At 41.6% G+C, this 23,512-nt stretch overlaps 1 protein-coding gene across 1 annotated transcript; it reads right to left on the bottom strand.

Moving 5' to 3' along the window:
• Nucleotides 1–3,640: 3,640 nt before the first annotated feature.
• On the bottom strand, nt 3,641–22,601 carry LOC113036004 (beta,beta-carotene 9',10'-oxygenase-like). The gene is made up of 12 exons (XM_026191975.1): nt 22,235–22,601; nt 21,946–22,144; nt 21,647–21,858; nt 21,456–21,568; nt 21,228–21,330; nt 21,024–21,152; nt 20,657–20,817; nt 6,362–6,529; nt 5,155–5,292; nt 4,738–4,920; nt 4,123–4,233; nt 3,641–3,958 (listed from the first exon to the last, which is right to left on the bottom strand). The coding sequence occupies exons 1-12, from the start codon at nt 22,269–22,271 to the stop codon at nt 3,842–3,844; spliced, it is 1,671 nt and encodes a 556-aa protein (XP_026047760.1). The 5' UTR covers nt 22,272–22,601; the 3' UTR covers nt 3,641–3,841.
• Between the last annotated feature and the right edge of the window lie 911 nt (nt 22,602–23,512).

Here is a 23,512-nt window from a genome sequence, read left to right as displayed (position 1 = left end):
ATCAGTCCAAATGTGTGGTAGTGGGCACATCTGCTATATTGAGATAATCCATCCCACCTCACAGGTGTGCCACATCAGGATGCTGATCTGACATCATGAGTAGTGCACAGGTGTACCTCAGACTGCCCACAACAAAAGGCCACCCTGGAATGTGCAGTTTTCTGCGCTATTGGGGGTCTGGGGACCCAGAACCGGTCAGTATCTGGTGTGACCACCATTTGCCTCATGCAGTGCAACACATCGTCACATGGAGTCTATCAGATTGTCAATTGTGGCCTGTGGAATGTTGGTCCACTCCACTTCAATGGCTGTGCGAGGTTGTTGGATATTCGTGGGAACTGGTACACGCTGTCGTATACGCCGGTCAAGCACATCCCGAACATGCTCAATGGGTGACATGTCCGGTGAGTATGCTGGCCATGCAAGAACTGGGACATTCTCAGCTGCCATCTGCCCTGAACAATGTGAACCATGATTCATCCGTGAAGCGCACACCTCTCCAACGTGCCAGACGCCATCGAATGTGAGCATTTGCCCACACAAGTCTGTTACGGCGACGAGCTGGAGTCAGGTCAAGACCCCGATGAGGACGACGGGCATGCAGTTGAGCGTCCCTGAGACGGTTTCTGACAGTTTGTGCAGAAATTGTTTGGTTGTGCAAACCAATTGTTCCAGCAGCTGTCTGGGTGGCTGGTCTCAGACGATCTTGGAGGTGAACCTGCTGGATGTGGAGGTCCTGGGCTGGTGTGGTTACACGAGGTCTGCGGTTGTGAGGCCGGTTGGATGTGCTGCCATATTCTCTGAAACGCCTGTGGAGACGGCTTATGGTTGAGAAATGAACATTCAATGCACGGGCGACAGATCTGGTTGACATTCCTGCTGTCAGCATGCCAGTTGCACGCTCCCTCATTGCTTGTGGCATCTGTGGCATTTTGCTGTGAGACAAAACTGCACATTCCAGGGTGGCCTTTTGTTGTGGGCAGTCTGAGGTACACCTGTGCACTACTCATGATGTCAGATCAGCATCCTGATGTGGCACACCTGTGAGGTGGGATGGATTATCTCAATATAGCAGATGTGCCCACTACCACACATTTGGACTGATTTGTGACCACTGTTTGGGAGGGATGGTTATATTGTGTATCTGGAATGAATTTTAGGTCTCTACGTCCATCCCATGGGGAATGGGAGCAGTAACAAAAGTGTTGCGTTTATATTTTTGTTGAGTGTACCTTTGGTGCCTTTACTGCACCAAGTCCGTTCAAGTTTAGCCACAAGCAGCAGCTCATTACGTGACCTTTTAAAACGGGGATGTGATGCTGATTTCCATTCGAATAGAATCAGTGCTTTTGCAGCGATCGTGCCCGACCTTGGAGCTCGCCTCTGAAGGGACGAGAAAGACAGTCTCGTCCGAGCAGTCAATTTTGGCCAGGTTACAGTCCAGGTGAACGGGCGAGTCGCACTGTTTGGGGAAACAATCAAATATGTCCTGGCCAAGACCACAACACGTGTGACTGTGCAATACCACATTTACCACACACGGAGGAGACAGAGGCAGGAATCTGTTATGAAACCTATACAAAACTTTAAATTGTGTTAACCTGTACCTGGAATTGACAGAAGGGCTTAACAGGGATCTGAAATTGCACCACCCAGTTCACTGAGTCAGACTTCCCTGAATTGACTGGCAGTAACTGGTGTAACAAAAACTTTGATGAACCAGGAAATGTTTGGCTGTACCAAGAATAGAGCATAGTGTATAACGCAGGGGTGCCAAACTTACGGCTGGCAGGTCACATCTGACCTGTGATACAGTTATACCGCGAGATAATTTCATATGTCTGTTATTATGTGGAGCAAATCTTCAGCCCTGCTGAGAATCCATGCAGACAGAGGTGAGACTTTACTTTGATGGGCACACCATGTGGCCACACGCAAAGACTGACTGGAATCCAAACTCGTCCAGGTTTTAAGCTCATGTATGTTCTCCATAGCAGTAGCAAATCCATACAAGGCTTTTATGAAAACACTGAATAAAATGGCTTCCTTTACAAAGACTAAAGTTACAGTTCAGTACTGAAAATGACATCAACTATATACAAAGTCTTTGATGACAGAGATGCAGAAATGTGTGCATGTAGCACAGAGCCATGGCTCAGTGTCGAAATGAGTCTCAGCGGCTGAATGTGCACGTGAAGCCATTTATAATTCTTGTTTGATCTGCTGCTCACCACAAACACCAATGTTGGGCTTTTAACTGTATTTTTGTAAGTTTTAAGGCTTTTGCCACTAATAAAAGCCTCCACTTCATACTACACAAATTCATTAAACAGTGAAATGAAAGAAAAGTTTGTTTTTAACTTTCCACCACGGTTTTTCATAACTAGAGTTAATAAAGTAATTCTGTAATATCATGTAGAAAAATGGCTAAACATGTAACTTGACACTGACAGAGTTTCACTGGTCCGGCCCACTTAAGATCAAAGCGGGCCGTATGGGTCCCGCTTAACAATGAAATTAGGGACACGGACTGATACAAAATGTCTAATTTGAAGGTAAAAATGTGACTGAGGAAGAGGAACTTAGCTTAGAGCTCAGAAGCAAGTAAATTGATCATAAATGACAAATGTCAGGGAAGTGAAGCGTTTCATTCTGTTCCAGTCTAAACCAAAATTATTGCTGGCTTAAAACAACTGATTACTTTTTGTTGTTGCACAGCTTCATGGTCAGTGTTTGTCCACTGTTGTAGGGAGAGAGCTGCTGCAGACACCTCACAGATGAAGGAGCTGGAGGCCATTTTGGCTGAAGCACGAGACCTGGAAGGTCACCTCAAAGAGAAGAAGAAACAGCTGAAGGAAACACTGGCTCTTATTTCTGATAAACTGGAAGGTTAGTGTGCTGCCTGCTCTGTCACCTGTGTGAGGGAGCACACCTTTGTTTGTGTAGTGCACTTATTCATTTACTAAAGTAGAACCGGATTCTAAGATTTGTTCTCTCCCAGTGTTCTGTGCTGCTGTTAGCTGTTATAGTACATTTAAGAAATATGTTATTGTTCTGGGTTTGAGTCAAATGTGTCCTTAGTCCAACATAATGGTGACAATTTGATTATTGAAGGTTTACAATTCAGTTCGTTGTAAAACTCATCTGACCAAATGCATCATTATAAAATATCCATTTCAGAATTTTCTTCACAGCATAAAAGCGAAAAACAAAAACAAAAAAAAGCATAAATGAAATTTAATTTAACCTCATGACTCTTTATAAAAAAACAAACCCTGTACACAAAACTTTGCAAGGTTTATCCTCATTCGAAGCAAAATGCTGCAATAATGCAGTTTTGTTTTCTGCATTTTGATCTTAGGGTGCCCCCAAGCATTTCTTATGAGAATAAATGTTGTTACCAGGTGTTTAAATGCAGCTTTATTTATTGACAGAAGGCTCAGTGACTCGTGAATGTATCTGAAATTGTACATTTTAAAGTCACAGAGGTTTCTCCAAATGTGTTCTGTGTTAATTTGTGCATTACCTTAACAGTATCATAAAATCAGTTTTACTTTTTTATAGCAATGCATGAAATAGCAGATATTAAAAAAAAAAAAACCCTCACGACCTTCATTTACAGATAGCTGTGGAAAAACAATAGAAACAAAGGATTTTATTTCAACACAGATTATATCGACACTTAAGGTTTTATTAAGTCTGAAAAAAGGCATGTATGCTTTAACATATCACTATGACATGAAAATAAAGGAATTCTTTAAATGAGGGTCTTTGCTTTTAAGTCAACATGTACACAGTGTAGGTGTGTCCCTGTGAAGTCACATGTACATCCATCAGACGTCTAAGCCGTGGCATTGAATGTCCCGTGGAAGCCATAGGGGATGTTGACAGGTACCACCGCCCTGCCCAGCTCCTCGAATGTCTTGGCATCTAACACCAGAAAGAATGTACTCTTGTCCTGGAGAGAACAGAGACATGGGTAAAGAAATACTTGGTGTACAAGACAGTGTAGAAAACACAACGGCACGATGTCCAAGCTCGTGCTCAGCCATGTTTTACATTTGTATGAGGAAACTGTATCTATAAAGAGTACCCTGTCCAAAATGGCTGAGCCTGACTAACCTCGTCTGGAGTGATGACCACAGACATGATGACACCATCATCCTCCTCTGTAGCATTAGGAGAGGGAACAAAGACCGGCTCAGATGGATACTGACCAGGATGTTCCCACACCTGTGAGGGAACATTTACACACAATATCACATTCATGATGATAAAAGAAAAATCACAATAACAATGCTATCTCAATACCTGTGGGACAGTCCTCTCTAACTTTGTTTACTGTTTGTTAACTCCATATTACCCACAATTTTTATGGATTGTCTTCAGTCTTATACTAGTTATATACCAGGGGTCCCCTGAGGCCTGGTATATAACTAAGGCCTGTTGTTTTTCAATACAACATTATATAATTTCACAATGACACAAAAAGTTACTACATATACATACAGTAATATACTACACTAGATTTCTATATTACCAAGGCTGACATCAGCATAAAACACTTTAATATAACCCTTTCCCCTTTGGGGTGAGTTGCGCTCTCTGTGAATGAACTAAAATAGAAACAGATATAATTGGTTCTATCTGGAAACTGTTGATTTCAGTTGTGGGGGTTAATTTGTTCCACAGATTGGAAATGCGAGCTCTTTTCTTTGCTCCAATAAAACAACGTGCCTTCATGCGTTTTCCGTGGAGATCCATCTTAATCAGCGTGTCCCCTACAAGGTGTCTAAAGCCACAGCCATAGAAGTAGCGGTAGGGATGGGTGTTGAATTTGTGATAGTTGATCTGAGGAAACTCCAGACCTCCGTATTCATGGAGATCCTCCCCATGCAGGTCCTCATGAGTACAGAACACCTGCACAGGTTTAAAAAAACAAAAAAAGCAACACAGGTAATCACTGAGATTCAGGTAGTGAAAGTGCTACATGTTGACATTTTAATAGCAAAGTCCAATTAAGCGTTTATATAGAAGAGACTGTAGACTGTAAAATCCTGTTTTTGCGGGATATTTACAATAAAAAACTGAAACTATAAGAATGGGAGTAGTAACATGTTGATACATGTATGTTAATCATGCTGTTTGCCCTACCTTGTTCTTGGCAATTCTTACAGAAGTAGCTATGCTGTTCGGCAGGGTAATCAAGTTCTGGTTATAGGGTGTGTCAGGGCCCACATTGAGAGGCAGCACAAATCGCCGGGGGAAGGCTCTACTCAAGGTGTTGTACACCTGACGAGGAAGATCTTGTTAACTTCAACAATAGGGCTGCCACAAACGATTATGTTGATAGTCGACTAGTCACCGATTATTTTTGCGATTAGTCGACTAATCAGATCATCATCCATTGGATGTACAGCATACAGCTTATTGCACCAGCAGCATCTGCTCTTATAACTATCATTAGCTTACAGCTTGAAGTGTTTAAGGTATGTGCTAACTAAAAATAAAGACAAGATGATAGTCTATTAAATTTTAATGAAATTTGCAGATTGTTTCAGTGAAGCTTAATAAACTCAGCCGTCTGCTCCTTGCTATCTAAAATATAACAGGACACCGGAGTAAATTCTGGAGCATCTCACACTTCTGATAATCAGCTGTCTGCTTGACGTTTATTCAGCTGTGTAAAAACTATAACTTTAATCTCAGCCAAACCGATTTACTCAGCAACAAGAAAAATACTGAAAAAAGCCAAACAACAACATTTTTAAGTTATCTAAGTGACTTATGTTTGTTTAACCTGAGTAGCGAAAGACCGCGGTGGGTTTGAAAATGATTTGCCGGGAGTCCGGTGTTCTCACGGCTCTAGTGAGCCTTGCCCCCAGCTAGCTATCGAGCTAGTGGGTAACAGACGTCTCCGAAAACGTCGGAGCGCTTTTGAAAATATGCGGTGTCTTGATAAACTGAGCAGATATTTGAGGTTTACACAGCTACATTCTCGCCTGAAAATATGTTAAACGTTTATTTTGTGACCCAGAAAGAATAAAACATTAAAACTAACTAGCTGCCGCCATTATTGGAAACTGAGCAGGGCCGCGATGGGTCGCGCTATGAATTCTGGAACAGTTTCTTCTTCTTTGGGGTTTTACGGCAGCTGGCATCCTTGTACATGCAGTGCTGCCATCTTCTGTTTCAGTCCGTTATTACACTCTTAAATCCTACTAATTCGTGACTAGTCCGACTAATCGTGGCAGCCCTAATCAACAAGCAATCTTTTTTTTCAGATAAACCAAAAACAGCATAATCATTTTCCATAAACTGCACAGGAAAGTTAGTAATGAGCTTTACTTAACTAACTTACCTCATCAAGAGCTTCTCCAGACTTACGCATGTTCTGGATGTTGTAGCTTGTGATTGCCTGGCCATCATCTGATGCACACAAATCTATGATCAAGAATCCATCCTCCTCATATGCATTGATCTGATGGAAGGTTGATAGTGGCTTTGCAAGATACTTGAGGGAGCTTACCTGAAACACAAAAACAACAATGGAAATGCACTGTGGCACTGTTTACATTCATTGATTACATAATAGTTCATATTAAAATAATTTTACTTAATATTTAAATTAATCTGAGTTTTTTCACCTTTCTAATGGTTCCAAAACTCGCATAGGAAAAAAAAAAAGTAACAAACCATCTTAAGTTACTAAATGTTCAAATGGAAATCGTCACTTGAAACTTTAGCATTTGCAACATTTATGGAAAGCAGATATCATCTCTAATAGTCATAACGAGAGGTTTCACATCACAGGTCTTCACACAAGTTTCCAACCCACTACACCCATGGTGTCACAGCTCTCACAACCAAAGAAAGCAACGGATACACTTAACCAAAGCTGAACTACTTAACTCTAAACACAGTGAAACACAGGAAAAAACAACATAGCTAACATTTTATCTAACATTCACAAGCGTAGCTACTGTAAAGGTCAATCAGGAACTAATATTACAGGCTAGAGCAGAGCACCAGGTGTCAGGTGGAAATTGGCATTCCTTTTGCAAGTTTCACTCATACTACAATGTAGGGCTGGACAACTATGGCCAAAACTAGTATCACAATTATTATGATCAGTATTCAGATCTCAGTCATTAGTTACGATTATTCATTGATTTTTAATGACAAAAACAATAAAGTTGTGTTTTTACGTCTTCACATTTCTACGAATCTTTGTGTCCAAAGATATCTTTATTTTTAGTATATCTCTTGAAGAAAAATTATGACACTAATCACCTTTACATTGTGCTACATTACTGCAAATTATTCTTTATGAATGAACCTTTATGGAAAAATGTGTTTATTCACTTGGCCTTAGTGCGTCTCCTAAAAGCTAAGTATAAAGTCTTTCACTAAATTCCTCAGCTGTGACATTTTCCCTGCGATATGTTGCAGTTTTTTCACTTCAGAAAAATATATGTAGTAGGTAGGGGGTGACATTTTTTGTCCAGTGTGTTGTTTGGTGTTTTCAGTACGTCTTTGTGAGCTGGATGAATCTGCTTGCATGATTTCGGAAGATTGACACTAGCAACCACTGCATTGTCTTTCTTGGGGTTAATGCATTAATTGCACCATCCCATTGCACTCACACCCATCGCGAAGAAGTGCTTCGAGAGGCTCGTCATGAGGCACATTAAGAGCCGGCTGCTACCCACACTGGACCCACAGCAGTTCCCCTATCGCCCCAACTGGTCAACAGATGACGCCATCGCCACCACCCTACGTCTTGCCCTCACCCACCTGGACAATAAAGACATGTATGTACGAATGCTGTTCATAGATTTCAGTCTAGCATTTAACACACTCATTCCTTAGCAACTGATTGTTAAACTGAGCCTGCTGGGCCAGAACACCTTCCTCCGTGGCTGGATCCTGGACTTTCTGACGGAGAGACCTCAGACAGTCCGGATCGGTAACAGCACTTCTAACACAACCACACTGAGCACTGGAGTCCCTCAGGGCTGTGTGCTCAGCCCACTGCTGTTCACTCTGCTGACTTATGACTGTGCAGCGATGCACAGTTTGAACCACATCATCAAGTTCACTGATGACATGACTATGGTGGGTTTCATGCGCAAGAACGACGAGTCAATGTACAGAGAGGTGGTACAAGAACTAACAGACTGGTGTAGAGTCAACAACTTGTCTCTGAACGTAGACAAAACAAAGGATATGATTGTTGACTTCAGGAGATCACTGTCCACTTAACATCAATGGATCCTCTGTGGAGGTCATCAAGAGCACCAAATTCCTTGGTGTCCACCTGGCAGAGAGCCTCTCTTGGTCCCTCAACACCAGCTCCATAACTAAGAAGGCCCAACAGCCTCTCTACTTCCTCCGGAAGTTGAGAAAAGCCCATCTCCCACCAGCCATTCTCACCACCACCTACAGGAGGACTATTGGGAGCATCCTGAGGAGCTGCATCACTGTCTGGTATGGTAACTGCACCCTATGGATCACAGTACCTTACAACGGATAGTGAGAACAGCTAAGAAGATCATCGAAGCCTCCTCTTCCCTCCATCACAGACACTTGTTGCACCCACCAGCATTGTGGATGACCCCACACAACCCTCTCACACACTCTTCACCTCTGGCAAGAGGTACCGGAGCATTTTGGTAACAGAGCATAACAGAGCATAAAACACAGGAAAAACACAAAGGAGATTTTCCTGGCCTGTGTTTTTATAGCAGATAACCACCTTAAAAAATTTCTGCAGTAGAACGAAAACAGAAGAAAACCATGAATCAACATATAAACATTAGCTGATGCTGCTGAAGTGAAGCAGAGCAAAGTTAGAGGTTTTATTAGAGACACAGCCAAGTGTTTTGCAGTTTTGCATAATTTAAAAAAGTTAAAATTTCTTCAGTATTGAACAGCAGAAATTAGACTTTGTTCTCGGAAGTCAGTTAAATTAAAAACAAAAACAAAGACACAGCGGCCAACAGCGCTGTACATAACGGTAGATTGGTGTGTGGTAAAGCAAGCGAATAATGCAGAAAAGAGGGTTTTTAGATGGGAAACTATTCTCGAAGTACAGAGAGAGACAGAGAGCTCTGCAGGAAGTGATTTTACTGTGGTGGAAGCAAAACAGCAAAAGTCAGAGAGAATTCATGACGATGTTTATGTGAAGCGAAATGTGAGGCTTAGTTTGGCTCTTCTTTTGCTACTGGTTCAGTCAAATTTGTTTGGAGAGAGACAAAGCCTACAGCTTCAAGCAGAATCGAGCGCAAAAAAAGATGTAAACACAAAGCGTGGACCTGCCAATGAATCAGAATCTGTGAGCTGTTGGCTTTTTCACCCGAGTGCTCGTACACGGACACGCCGTCAGGGCTGAAAGCCGACAGCTCACTGATTCTGATCCGCGGGTCCACGCTTTGTGTTTACGTCTTTGTGCAGAATCAGTGTACCTGCTCTCATTTACTGTTTAAGCTGTTTGGTGGTTGTCGAAATTTTGTAAGGTTCAACCTGAGATTCTGGCATTTCGGGTAAAATAAATTTATATTTAAAAATCGATTTATGATTTTAATGAATCGATATCACATTATTAACCTCCTAGGACCTGGCGTCCACATATGTGGACATCGCATTTTGGGTTGTCTAGACCAAAATACTGAATTTTGCTCTACAAGGGCCTGATATCCACTTACAAGGACATTATACTGCCACTGTTCCATCAAAATTTAAAACGAATATCCTCATACGTGGCTCTCATTTTTCTTAGGAACAAAAATCGGGTAAAAAAAAAAATCTGGTGATTCTTTGTTTTTACATTCATCGGGCTCCAATATGCCCAATTATCAAAGAGAAATTAAAAATGCATGCCGTGGAAGAGTTTGGGTCTTAGGAGGTTAAAGCTAGAATCAATTAAAATCGGAAAATCGATAATCAAAACCTACCCCTAGTTCCAACATTGGTTTTATGCAGACAGATGGGGCTGTAAGTAATCCAGAAAAGTTGGAACACCTGTGGGAATTATTAGCACCAGCTTTCAAGGCTTGATCAACCTCCATTGCTGCAGATCAGCTTTAAATCAAATGCAGGACCACTCAGACCGCTGCTTTTGAGTCCAGCCAGTCCTCACAGACCCTGCTTTTCCGGCTTCACCACATCCCAGAAGATGCTGTGAAGCAGCCCCAGGTCACTGTCATAAGGTTTCCACCCGCAGACCGGCCAAACTGAGCTAGCAAATCAAGAACTGCACTCAGATGTGTCACTTCCGCCAACCACTCAGCTATCCTAGACAGTTCTCAGCTATACTAGATAGCGTATCCTCACAATATGACTTCATCTGCCACCAGGCTGTCATCATTCGAGGCCTCCCCTGGCTATTAACCACCAGTCTTAAACACAACTGGAAGTGAGCTCTCTGTTCCTTCTGACCTCCACCATATTTGCCATTGCCGCCACCTTTGAAAGTCCGCCCAAGCTTCTCTGGCCAATTGTAAACATACATCCTGCCAACTAGGTCAAAAGATGTGGTTGTCCGCTAACAGCATTCCATTATGTACTGAATCAAAAAAGGTTCTCTCCAAATTTAATTTGTCCCATGATCACTCTTGTTTCTGTTTACCTAAATTTTCCCAGAAATATGAAGATTCATAATGTCTGAGGTCCACGAACCAGCTGCTCCTGGAGATTCTGTTATCCAGGTTTATAACCAGAGGCAATAGAGCCTGTGGTGGCTCCTAATCTTTCAATAACTTACCTTTTCACACTGGAGCTGTCCAGTCTCTCAATCATTTTAAAACACTTTGAAAACCCATTTGTTCTTGCTTGCTTTTAGGTTTAGTTGAACAGAATACTGTGATTTTCATGCAATTAATTCTCTTTTCGTTTGGCTCTCAGCGAAGGCGGTCGCACTTTTTCTCCTCTCCTCTCCCTTATCTTCCCTGTTTAGCTCCTCATGTCCTTGTCTTGTCTCGTGTTTTTTATTACTTTTCCCTGGAACATTCTCTCTCTCACTCTGTTCTCTAAAACCTAAAAGAATTATGGATTGGATCAACTGGTCCCTAAATGCAATTGACACCCCTTTCTCAACGAGAAGTCTGGGCTTGGGTGAGCCTGAGTGCTGAAGCTATCTACCTATTCGGAACCATGGTAACAGGGTTCTGGCGGATCGGAGCTGGCTTGGCCCTGACTTATCGAAGAATTAAGAAAGCAGAACCGGCTGTTCAAACCCCCACGAGGCTGCCCGCTGGGATTGGAACGATGGGAGAGGCGTGAGTTTCTCAAAATGGGCTCATTGAGTCAGCACGGATAAGATCTTGGAGAGGCTACGGCTGCTGTGAATACTCAGAATAAGATCTCTGACTGCAGACTGGATACATCTCGGAAGGGCTCGCTCGGAATAAGATCTCTGGGCACAAATTGGATGACATCTTGGGGAGGCACACTGCCGTGAGTTCTCAGAAATCGGCTCCTTGAGCACAAGAAATGACAACATCACAGAACGCAATATGGCGAAGCTCACAGCTCTCCAACGGGAGATTGAGAGACCAGTGTTGGACTGTAGAACTGCTTTGAAATTCATGAGCTGTTCGCACTGAAGTAAAAAGCACCATCACTTCATGCATTTTAACGTTTTCTGTTAAACCAGTAGCTACAAAATCCTTCATTTCTCTTTCTAATGAATCCCACCAAAAGTGAGAACTGAGTAAGGAAATCGTTCTACTCAAGCCGGGATAACATGAGAACTTGGACGTGTGACTCCAATGGAGCACCGTGGTGCAGGGGGAGGCAGGGACGAACTGCCTCCTGGGAGGTCTTGCCCCGTGTCGGATGGTGTCTTTGATTCCCCAGGCCACCAACCTTACAGGAACCAAGCTGGATACTGGCACGCTCTGGGGAATTGATGCTGGTGGCAAACTGGTGAGAGAGAGAGCATTAGGCTTGATGTTACTTGGCCCTGGGTGGTAGGAGATGGAGAAGGTAAAGCATGCAAAGAATAAATCTCAGCAGGCCTGCTGGACGTTTAACCTTTTTATCTGTTCTGAGATATCTTAAATTCTTATGATAAGCCCAGTTCATGAATAGTGCTCTGCCCCCTCTAGCAAGTGTCGCTATTCCTCCAAGGCTAACTTAACAGCCAGAGATTCCCGGTCATCAACATCAGTTTCTCTCAGCAGGACAGAGTCTGTGAGAAAAGAATGCACAAGGCTGGAGCTTGCCCTGGGGACCTGAACGCTGCTAAAGCACGACTGTCACACCACTCCCTGATAACAACTGTGTTGAGTCTGTTCCTTCCCATTCCATGCAAGGCCACCTGGGTTGGCTGGTAGACTGTTTACTTAGCCTAGCAGGGCGAAGGACACTGTCTCAGCTGAACTATGAACACGCACACACATACACTTACACTGATAAGCACACACTCATCCCCCTCTCTTTCCAAACGCCTTCGATGCTTGTTTCCTGCGGGGGAACACGGTGGGTCTATGTGCCGCGCTGGAATGGTAGCGCTGTGCAGGGCGACTGCTGTGTTCGCTTCGGATTACTCCTCACCCCCCACCCGATCCTATGGCTTGTCATGTCTTTCACAAAGTTGTGCTGTGGACATATATGTGCTTTTTTTGTGCAGAGGAGTTTTTTTTGTTTCCTGTTCTCATGCTGTCCTACCATGGAAGCACAGCATGAGTAGAGGTCTCTTTTTTTTCCTCTTGTAGTTTCCCACTGTAGTGTACATTTCAGTGTTTTTCTGTAACGCTACCGATCTCTGACCTGTATCCCCATGTAATGTCTGTGTTGTGTGTGTGCGTAAGCTCGGGGGGGTGTCCCATTTCACTGGAGGGCAACCTGCATGTGGCGAATAAAGCTTTGATTGATTAATAAAACAAGTAAATAAAACTTTAGATTTTTTGTTTATATTTATTGTTAATTTAGCAAGTGTTTTTATACAGTGTATATTTTATATAACTTGCACAGCACTTTGGTCAATAGAGGTTGTTTCAAAATGTGGTATATAAATAAACTTTGACTTGAATTGATGTTCATGTTTCCCATATCAAACCTGTCCACACCCGTCCATTGGGAACCAGTATCATCGCCGTAAATTTGTAAAACTTTAGTTGTAATATTTTCACTGTAAATTAATTCACTGTTATATTTTAAGAGTTTCGGTCTTTTAGGTTTTAGTTTCCACTTAAATTCTGCTGTTGGGGCTCTGTGACACCATATGGGCACTGGAGTTAAAGATTTGTTTGCACTGACTAACAAGTGCCCGAATACATATGGAGCATTTCTTAAATAAATAATATAGCCTAGAATAACGTATTCAGAAAAACTTTAGGCTTCTGTTTGGTGGGGGAAATTATATTTCTTTGGTGTTACTCACCACTTAAAAGCACTTGAGTGTCTTTATGAATTACACCCATGCAATTTATAGGTGCAGCTTAATGTTGTTTGAAAAAAAAATTTATTTTTTATTTATTTTTTTGACATTTTTTAAACTTTTATTTAACTTTTTTTCCCCAACAAATATAAGACTGGTTCACATCCAAAATAATAACACTACACAGCACTAGAATATTACAACATTATGTCTATAACTGTTGTCCTCTAGGATCCAGTTTATAGGTTACTCCCAGTGCTTCCAGTGGTCTCTTCCATTTGTCCACAAAAATTCGGGAGCTCCCATCAATATAATGTCCCAGCCTGATCAGAGTCATAACTTCAATGATGAGCGACTTCCATAGAGAAATTGAGGGAGGCTCAGCCCCCACCCATCTCAACATAATGCTTTTCCTGGCCAACATTAACAGTGACTGAATTACATGCTCATGTTGTACCAGTGAGACAGGAATATATCCCAATATACACATTAATGGGTTTTCTGTCACCCGATGACCAATGGCTGTACTAATATTGGCGCAGACCTCTTTCCAAAATGACTGAATAATAGCACATTCCCACAAGCAGTGGAATCTAGTGCCCACTCTGACCTTACACTTGAGACAGTTTGGAGATATTCCCATATTATACTTACTATAAATATATGGAGAAATATACACATTGTGCAAAATTTTGTACTGCAGTTCTTTAAATCGGTTACAAACAGAGATTTTGGATGGAAGGAGCAAGATTTTGTCCCATGCCTGTATATCTATTTGACATTTAAGCAGCATCCCCCAAGATTTTCTCAACCATGCCAGTTTATCCACGATTAGGGCATAAATCTCGGAATAAAACTTTGATACAAAATGTTTATGCTCCCTATTATCCAGAAAAAATTTCTCCAACCGAAAAGAGGCAGTTGAGATTCGTAATGTTTTAGCATTTTTTAACACATAATTTCTCAATTGCAAATACTTATAAAACTCAGTCTTTGACATAGAATACTGGGACTTCAAGGATTCAAATGATTTAAACTCACCATGTTTAAAGAGGTCATAAAACCTCTTTACACCTACTTTATGCCATCCCACAAAGCTTGACCCTATGTTTTGTGGCAGAAGGTCTGGATTATTTATAAACGTTGACAAGATATTAAACGGAAGACTACTGTTAAAAATTTTTCTCCGTTTTCCCCACGTCCACATAGCATTATATATCAGTGGGTTATGCTTTATTACGTGAGGCAAGTCATTTAGACGTTTCCCTAAGAAGTTAACAGGTGAGGATGGTTTACATAATACTTCCTCAATATTTAGCCATGGCAGATCAGAATGTTCATGTATCCAGGAAGAAAGAATCCTCGCTTGTATTGAGAGGACATAATTTTCTATGTTTGGCACTCCCCACCCGCCCAGATCTTTCAGTAACTGTAGTGTCTCCAATTTAATTTTGGGTTTTCTTCCTGCCCAAATGAAATCCACCATAGCCTTGTTAATTACTTTAATATCTTCTGATTTCAAGATTGCAAACAACATGCCTGTGGGATATAATATTTTCGGTAGGATTACCATTTTAATGAGATTTATTCTTCCCAAAAATGATATCGGAAGTGATCTCCATCTTGTCAGCATCTCCCGAAGATCTTGAACCATTCCATTAATATTTTCTCTATACAAGTGTCCAACATTTGGTGTAACTTTAACTCCCAAATATACAAAACCTGATGGTGCCCAATGAAAGGGTTTAACATATAAAGGTTCATTATCCCCTCCACTACACAAAGTCATTATAACAGATTTATCAAAATTTACTTTGTATCCAGATATAAGACCAAAATCCTTGATGCACCTAATAAGAACGGGTAAAGAGTTAACCGGGTCAGTCAGTGTCAGAAGAATATCGTCTGCATAAAGCAGAATTTTATGTTGTCTATCCCCAATTTTAACTCCAAGAACACTTGGATTTTGTCTAATGGCCATGGCCAAGGGCTCGATGGCCAAAGCAAATAATAGTGGTGACAATGGGCTACCTTGTGCTGTACCTCTGCTCAGTGAAAATGGGGAAGATAACAAGCCGTTAGTTAACACAGATGCTATTGGCGATTTGTATATAATTTTGATCCACCCCAGAAAGTTTTTTCCAAACCCAAATCTTCTCATTATTTCAAACATATATTCCCATTCAATTCTATCGAATGCCTTTTCGGCATCCATAGAAACAACAACCCCAGGGATCTGATGAAAATTTAAAAAATGAATAATATTAAATAGGCATCGAGTATTATTATAAGAATTCCTCCCCTTAATAAAACCTGTCTGATCAGCATGCACGATAGAGCACATTACTTTTTCTAGCCTAAGAGCCAGTATCTTTGAAAGTATCTTATTATCAGCACCAAGAAGGCTAATAGGCCTGTAAGATGAGCATGACTCTGGATTTTTATCTTTTTTAGCTATCAATGTTATATTAGCCTGGTACATAGATTCTGGGAGTTTCGATTCTTCAAATGCTTTATTAAAAACCCTTAATAATAAACTATTTAACTTCATTTTCATTACCTTAAAAAATTCTACTGGGAAACCATCTGCCCCAGGACATTTCCCTGACTGGAGTGCAGATATAGCTTTATCCACCTCTATCATTGTTATGGGTGACTCCAGCAGGCTTACCTGATCTTCAGAAAGCTGAGGGAATACTAAGTCGTTTAGGAAGAAGCCTGAGTTAAGCCTTGTTATGTCCATCTCAGATTGATATAGGTTTGTATAGAATTCTCTGAAGCACTCATTAATCTGACGGTTTCCTACTTGTCTTTCACAATTCACATCCACAATAGCTGTGATAAAGGAACTTGATGGAGTATTCCTTGCAAGACGAGCCAGAAAGCAGTTAGGCTTACTAGCTGATTCAAAAAGCCGTTGTCTGGCAAGAAGGACATCTCTTTCAGCCTTTCGCATTATCAAATTACGCAAAGATGTCCTGGCAATATTAAGCTCACTTAATGTTTCAGCTGATTTTGTTACATAGTATTGTTTCTCCAGCTTTTTGATATTATTCTCGATCTCTAACTGCCTTATTAATCGTTGCTTCCTTTTATGACTTGTGTATGAAATAATCATCCCTCTCATGTAAGCCTTATAGCTATCCCATAAAGTTCTCGTGTCTATCTCCTCTTTATCATTTATTTCTAAGAATACTGTTGTTTGCTCTGTTATGAAATGTATAAATTTCTCATCCAAAAGAGACAGTGTGCTCATCTTCCAAGACCTAGAGCGCTCAATATGTCTCATGGGTTGAATGGTTAAGACAACAGGAGCATGGTCAGAGAGACCTATATGACCAATATTTACCTGCTGAACTAACTGACTGATACACTTGGACATAAAAATATAATCTATACGAGATGCTGACAAGTGAGGGTTAGAATGGAAAGTGTACTCCTTAGATAGTGGATTATAGTGTCGCCAGACATCTATAAGGTCAAGCTCATTTATAATTTGCCAAAGGGCTTTGGAATTTTTGGTCAAGATAGATTGTGGGGGAAATGTATCCATTTTAGGGCATAAAACACAGTTAAAGTCACCCGCTAATATTATATTAGCACAGTCCATGTCCACTAATTGACTAAATAATACCGTATAAAATTCGCCATCCTGTGCATTCGGCGCATATATATTACCTAGGAGAACAGTTTCCCCATGCAACATCCCTTTAACCAATATATATCTTCCTTCATTGTCCTTGTGAGTGGCTATAACGTTGAAGGGAAGATTTTTGTGTATAAGGGTAATAACCCCCCTTTTATTTGTGGAGTAGGATGAGAAAAAAATTTGACCAACCCATTCTCTACAGTATTTTCTGTGTTCATCATCTGTCAAATGGGTTTCTTGCAAAAAAGCAATGTGAGTCAAATCTTTCTTCAGAGAATTTAAAATGGACTTTTTTTCACCACATTGTTGGACCCTTTAACATTCCAAGTACTTATCTTAACTGACATATAGGAAAAGTAATGTATATATTGTGCTGTTTACATATTTAACCAAATCTACATTTAACCAGTCTGAGCCTATTAACCAAAATAATTGAGCATAAAACAAGAACACTGGTTCCCAGCAAAACCTGAACACAAAGCCTGGAAGCCTCAACCCTCCCCAACACAAATAACACAAAATAACAAAAAATAAATTACACATCTAGATGTACCCTACTCTAAAGTACAGCTGTGGGGGGCCACAAACGCGTAACATCCCTGCACTGGAGTCTATGTCAAAAATCAAAGTCTCTATACCTTAGCTCATTATCAATACTATAATGCTGTAAGCCTCGAATTTGTAACTTACGTTACAATGACGCTGTCGTGCACCAACAGTTTATTTAGGTCTTGGCAATTTGCTCACATAGTCCTTGACGTCCTGGGTGGTCGCGAGGGAGATGCTGGTGCCATCGGGGTTAAATATTTTAATGATGGCTGGATAAAGGAAGGAATATTTGATCCCCGCCTCTCGGAGAGCTTTACGCGCATTCGCCGACTCCTTTCTCTTTCGAGCCACCTCGGCGGAGAAATCCTGATAGAAGGATACTTTTCCTGCCTCTGTGTTTACGGTACCTTTAGCCCTGGCAGCCTGGAGAATCCTCTGTGTATCGGTGTAGTAATGAAGCCGGACCAGTACTGCACGCGGTCCCTCCGTGCCGGTAAGCCTCATAGGTGGTCCAGTGCGATGGGCTCTGTCGACTGTAATGGCACCCTGTTGAAGGCCCAGGACTTCTGGTATCCATTTTTTAAAAAACTCCACTGGTGCTCTACCCTCCGCGCCTTCCTTTAACCCGACAATCCTCACGTTCTGCCGCCGGCTCTGATTCTCAAAGCTTTCCAGACGCTCTATGGCCTTCTTAAGCTGGGTCTCGAGAGCGGCAATACGTGGCTCATTTGTAGCCGTGACATCTTCCAAGTCCGAGACCCGCTGCTCCACTGTTTCCATTCTTTCTATCAGATTGTCAAATTTCTCAGTGAGCTCGTTTATTGGCTTTATGACTTCGGATATCTTGATATCCATATACTTAGATATGTTAGAAGTCACCTTGTCCACAATCACGTCATCCCGCAGTGTACTTAGTGCATCCTCAGCGTCGCACATGGTCTTCTTTTCGGGGCAATTGCTAGCTACCAGGTCACTGCTAGCTTTTGCTTTGACTCCACGTTTGCTCATTTCTCTCTTTTTGCTTGATCCAGGGTGTGCGAAAAACTCGTCTAGAGACATTATATAGATATTTGAGGCAACTTGTTGGCAAAAATGAGCTAAAATACCAATATTTTACAGCTGTCCAGTGCAGAGCTCATAAACTCACGTCTGCTCAGCTCGACGCATCACGTGATCCCCGCCTTGTTTGAAAATTTTATACTCCATCTTCTTGCTAAATATGGAATCTATATTGGTATTTATTCAATTTGAGCACTCAAAATACTTTTTATGTACAGTGGGGCAAAAAAGTATTTAGTCAGCCACCAATTGTGCAAGTTCCCCCACTTAAAATGATGACAGAGGTCAGTAATTTGCACCAGAGGTACACTTCAACTGTGAGAGACAGAATGTGAAAAAAAAATCCATGAATCCACATGGTAGGATTTGTAAAGAATTTATTTGTAAATTAGGGTGGAAAATAAGTATTTGGTCACCTCAAACAAGGAAAATCTCTGGCTCTCACAGACCTGTAACGTCTTCTGTAAGAAGCTTTTCTGTCCTCCACTCGTGACCTGTATGAATGGCACCTGTTTGAACTCATCATCTGTATAAAAGACACCTGTCCACAGCCTCAAACAGTCAGACTCCAAACTCCGCCATGGCCAAGACCAAAGAGCTTTCGAAGGACACCAGGAAAAGTATTGTAGACCTGCACCAGACTGGGAAGAGTGAATCTACAATAGGCAAGCAGCTTGGTGTGAAAAAATCAACTGTGGGAGCAATCATCAGAAAATGGAAGACATACAAGACCACTGATAATCTCCCTCCATCTGGGGCTCCACGCAAGATCTCATCCCGTGGGGTCAAAATGATCATGAGAACGGTGAGCAAAGATCCCAGAACCACACGGGGGGACCTGGTGAATGACCTGCAGAGAGCTGGGACCAAAGTAACAAAGGTCACCATCAGTAACACACTACAACGGCAGGGAATCAAATCCCGCAGTGCCAGACGTGTTCCGCTGCTGAAGCCAGTGCATGTCCAGGCCCGTCTGAAGTTTGCCAGAGAGCACATGGATGATACAGCAGAGGATTGGGAGAATGTCATGTGGTCAGATGAAACCAAAGTAGAACTTTTTGGTATAAACTCAACTCGTCGTGTTTGGAGGAAGAAGAATACTGAGTTGCATCCCAAGAACACCATACCTACTGTGAAGCATGGGGGTGGAAACATCATGCTATGGGGCTGTTTTTCTGCCAAGGGGACAGGACGACCGATCCGTGTTAAGGACAGAATGAATGGGGCCATGTATCGTGAGATTTTGAGCCAAAACCTCCTTCCATCAGTGAGAACTTTGAAGATGAAACGAGGCTGGGTCTTCCAACATGACAATGATCCAAAACACACCGCCCGGGCAACAAAGGAGTGGCTCCGTAAGAAGCATTTGAAAGTCCTGGAGTGGCCTAGCCAGTCTCCAGACCTCAACCCCATAGAAAATCTGTGGCGGGAGTTGAAAGTCCGTGTTGCTCGGCGACAGCCCCAAAACATCACTGCTCTCGAGAAGATCTGCATGGAGGAATGGGCCAAAATACCAGCTACTGTGTGTGCAAACCTGGTAAAGACCTATAGTAAACGTTTGACCTCTGTTATTGCCAACAAAGGTTATGTTACAAAGTATTGAGTTGTATTTTTGTTATTGACCAAATACTTATTTTCCACCCTGATTTACGAATAAATTCTTTACGAATCCTACCATGTGGATTCATGGATTTTTTTTTTTTCACATTCTGTCTCTCACAGTTGAAGTGTACCTCTGGTGCAAATTACTGACCTCTGTCATCATTTTAGGTGGGGGAACTTGCACAATCTGTGGCTGACTAAATACTTTTTTGCCCCACTGTACGTTCACACAGAGCTGTAGTCTATTGACCAAGTGCTTTGTGGAACATTTAAGCCATACTCTGAGTGGGGCAAATTCAAGGGCAACTTCTGATCAGTGCATGGGATTATGATGTATGTGAATACATGGGTTTACAGAGTTGGTTACAGAATGGCAAAAAGCAGTAAAGAAACTCTGTTAGAGTTAGTCCTACCTTCCCAGTGTGTTTGTGGATCAGATGGAAGATTGTGTTGAGTTTGGGGTCCCAGAATAAGCCATCACTGATACTTTTTCTTCGTAGCTTGCCTGTCATAATCTTCAGCAGGTCCAGCTTGATGGGCTGTTCAATGAACACCACGTAGTTCTCAGACATTGCTATAACGAAATGAGAAGTTTCTATTTATGATTCTTTGCAGCGGGACTCAGCTCCAGTAAGACTATAGGACTATAAGAAAACCAATGATTTAAATCATTTTCATTCCATGCATCAACTCAGAGTACCACTCCATTGTGATACCTGTGCTTTTTTTATTCCCAAATTCAAGATGTGCATGCTTTACTGCATGAGAATTTTTGCTCACCAAAGCTGTGATAGTATGAAGGTTTGGTCTTGTCCACTGAAGGAATCGAGCACAGCACTGTGGCTCCCTCCAGGGTTTCATCTTCTGTTTTCTTGGTTGGTGGCACTTGGATAATGTTGTAGTATGATCCTGTCATGCCAGATACTGTTAGATCTTTGATCCGTAACCTGTAGTGTGGAAATGGATCTGATGTTTCTTAAATACCTTTCGAGGTGTAGGAATTTCCCATGTTGTATGTCGTACCATCAGGCTCAGTATGAGGGTGTGCTGTGGCTCCATTCACAGCAATGAATTTGCTCCAGTCCACCTAATAGAAACAAATGCAATGGCACAAAAGGTTTGCAGTTTTTATTGCTTCTATACCTACTTTTACAGTTTGATACATGTGCCACTAAAACTTAAGCTGCACGTATATCATTACACTCATGGTACCTTTTCAGTCTCCAGTGTGTCAGGGTCCACCTTGTGCATGATGTTGGTTTCTGTACTGACATAATAGTCACCTTTGTAGGTCACAAAACTCATGTTGGCATTGTCTGTGGGCTCTAGAGGGAAAGAAAGCTTTGAATTACTTATTCTATAGCAAGTGCATCAACAGGCTGCTTTGTCTTCAAGATACTCACTGTGTGATTCAAATCTTGACAGGAAGCGCTGGAAGACATTTTTACAGGGGTCCGGCATGGTTACAGTCCCAAACTCAGATATAGCAATGCGATTGTGCTCCTTGTTGGTCTGGTAGCTGTCGCTGGATAGGAAGCGGCTTTTGTAAGTCACTTGCCCATTTGATATTTTGAACTGGTGCATGAGAGCCATGCCATCAACCCAGTGGTTAAATCTGGAGAGAAATAGATGCAATGCAGAGGGGAGTGAGCTTCATGATGTCTGAAGCGAATGGATAAACACACAAAGACGCAGCACTCACTTGTGGTTTCCGATCTCAAACTTTCCGGGCCCATTTCTCAGGAAGTTTCCTTTGATCCATTCTGGGATTGTACCAACGATCTGGGTGCTGATGGGCCTGGGGGTGTCCTCCACTGAGCTCACAATCTTCTCGATAGAAGGCAGACCGCGTACATTTGTGTAATGATTGATGTTCTTCACAGACTTAGATTTTTTGAGTGCTGTTGGAAAAAAACATAATCAGAAAGGACATTGTTATAATTTAAGTAAAATAATGTTAGTGTGTGCAGCTAGTAGCATTTAATGTTTACCTGAAGTATTCTTTTTCTGATGTTTGACAGTATCCATGGCTGTGGTTAAGCCTTCTGTAGCTTAGTCTCTCTTCTGAGATGCTGCTGGTTCGTACGCTGACTCCTGATTTTATACTGTCCTTCTGACACGTACCATAGAAACAGCAAAAGAGGATGCAGTCAGACATTTCATGCTTGTTTAACTCTGTGCAAAACAGAAGCAAATGGCAATCAAAAATGTAAGCAGTAACAGATGATCACTTTATCTGACTGGAAAAAACAGCAAATAACCGTGTCCAGTCTTTCAAATCATTCCTTTGACTCTTTTAGTTAAGCTTAATATGCATGGTTATATATAGCATGGTGAAACCAGATGAACTTGGATGAGTGGCTTAGAGGGATGATTTTTTTTAAACTGATGCACATAATCAATCTGCATATAAAAATATTTTCTTTCTAAAAGGGGTCTTTTACATTTGGGTTTTTCTTAAGCACAAAAAAAAAGTGTCTGTTGTGTTCTTGTCACGTATCATGTTTCACTAATGTACTCAAAAGAATCAGCCATGAACAGGATGACTCTGCTTTTTCTGGTTTCAGTAAGGACACTGTGAGTGTCACTGATGGAAGTTCATTTAGTTCCTCACAAAGCTAGCAGACTTGTAGGTTTCCTGTATTCTGACACCTGATATTAAATGCATTCTCTTTTCTTAAATTTGCTGTTAATCAGCTTTAAGTTTTACATTTGAAGATGATGTTTTTAAAGTTTCAATGTAGAAAACCTACTGTACTGCAGTAGGTACTGCACCTGTAGCTCCTTACTAGGAGGAAAACATATTAACCAACATCAATCCACATTTTCCTTTCAGTTCAGTGAACTTCACTTATAGGTCATCAAAACCTTATCTGAAGATGTCTGTACCCCTTGTAGAGGTTTAATACCTGTACATGAACCGTTAATCCCACAAATCACAGTAAAAAGCCATGGAAAAATTATCATGGAAAAATCATGGTTTAACGTGAAACCAGGGATTCCAGGTTTCATGTTAAACCTGGAATCCCTCCTTTTGACACATGGTCTCTCCCATGAGTCAACTCATCAGAACTAGGAGAATAACAAAAAGGAAAAGGTTAGTTAGATCATTTCTCAGATAACATCAGGGCTTCTCCTCCGGAGTAACTTCACTCCAGCCCAGTAAACCCTGTGTTAGAGAATAAAATTAGTATTAATGTCATGTTTAGTGGGTCTAACTCTTCGCTCCGCCTGGAGCCTGCATCCACACCACAATTACCTAGAAACCA

The sequence above is a fragment of the Astatotilapia calliptera genome, chromosome 14 (genome assembly GCF_900246225.1).
Source record: "Astatotilapia calliptera chromosome 14, fAstCal1.2, whole genome shotgun sequence".
Classification (NCBI taxonomy): domain Eukaryota; kingdom Metazoa; phylum Chordata; class Actinopteri; order Cichliformes; family Cichlidae; genus Astatotilapia; species Astatotilapia calliptera.
This window is presented reverse-complemented; position numbering and strand designations above follow the sequence as displayed.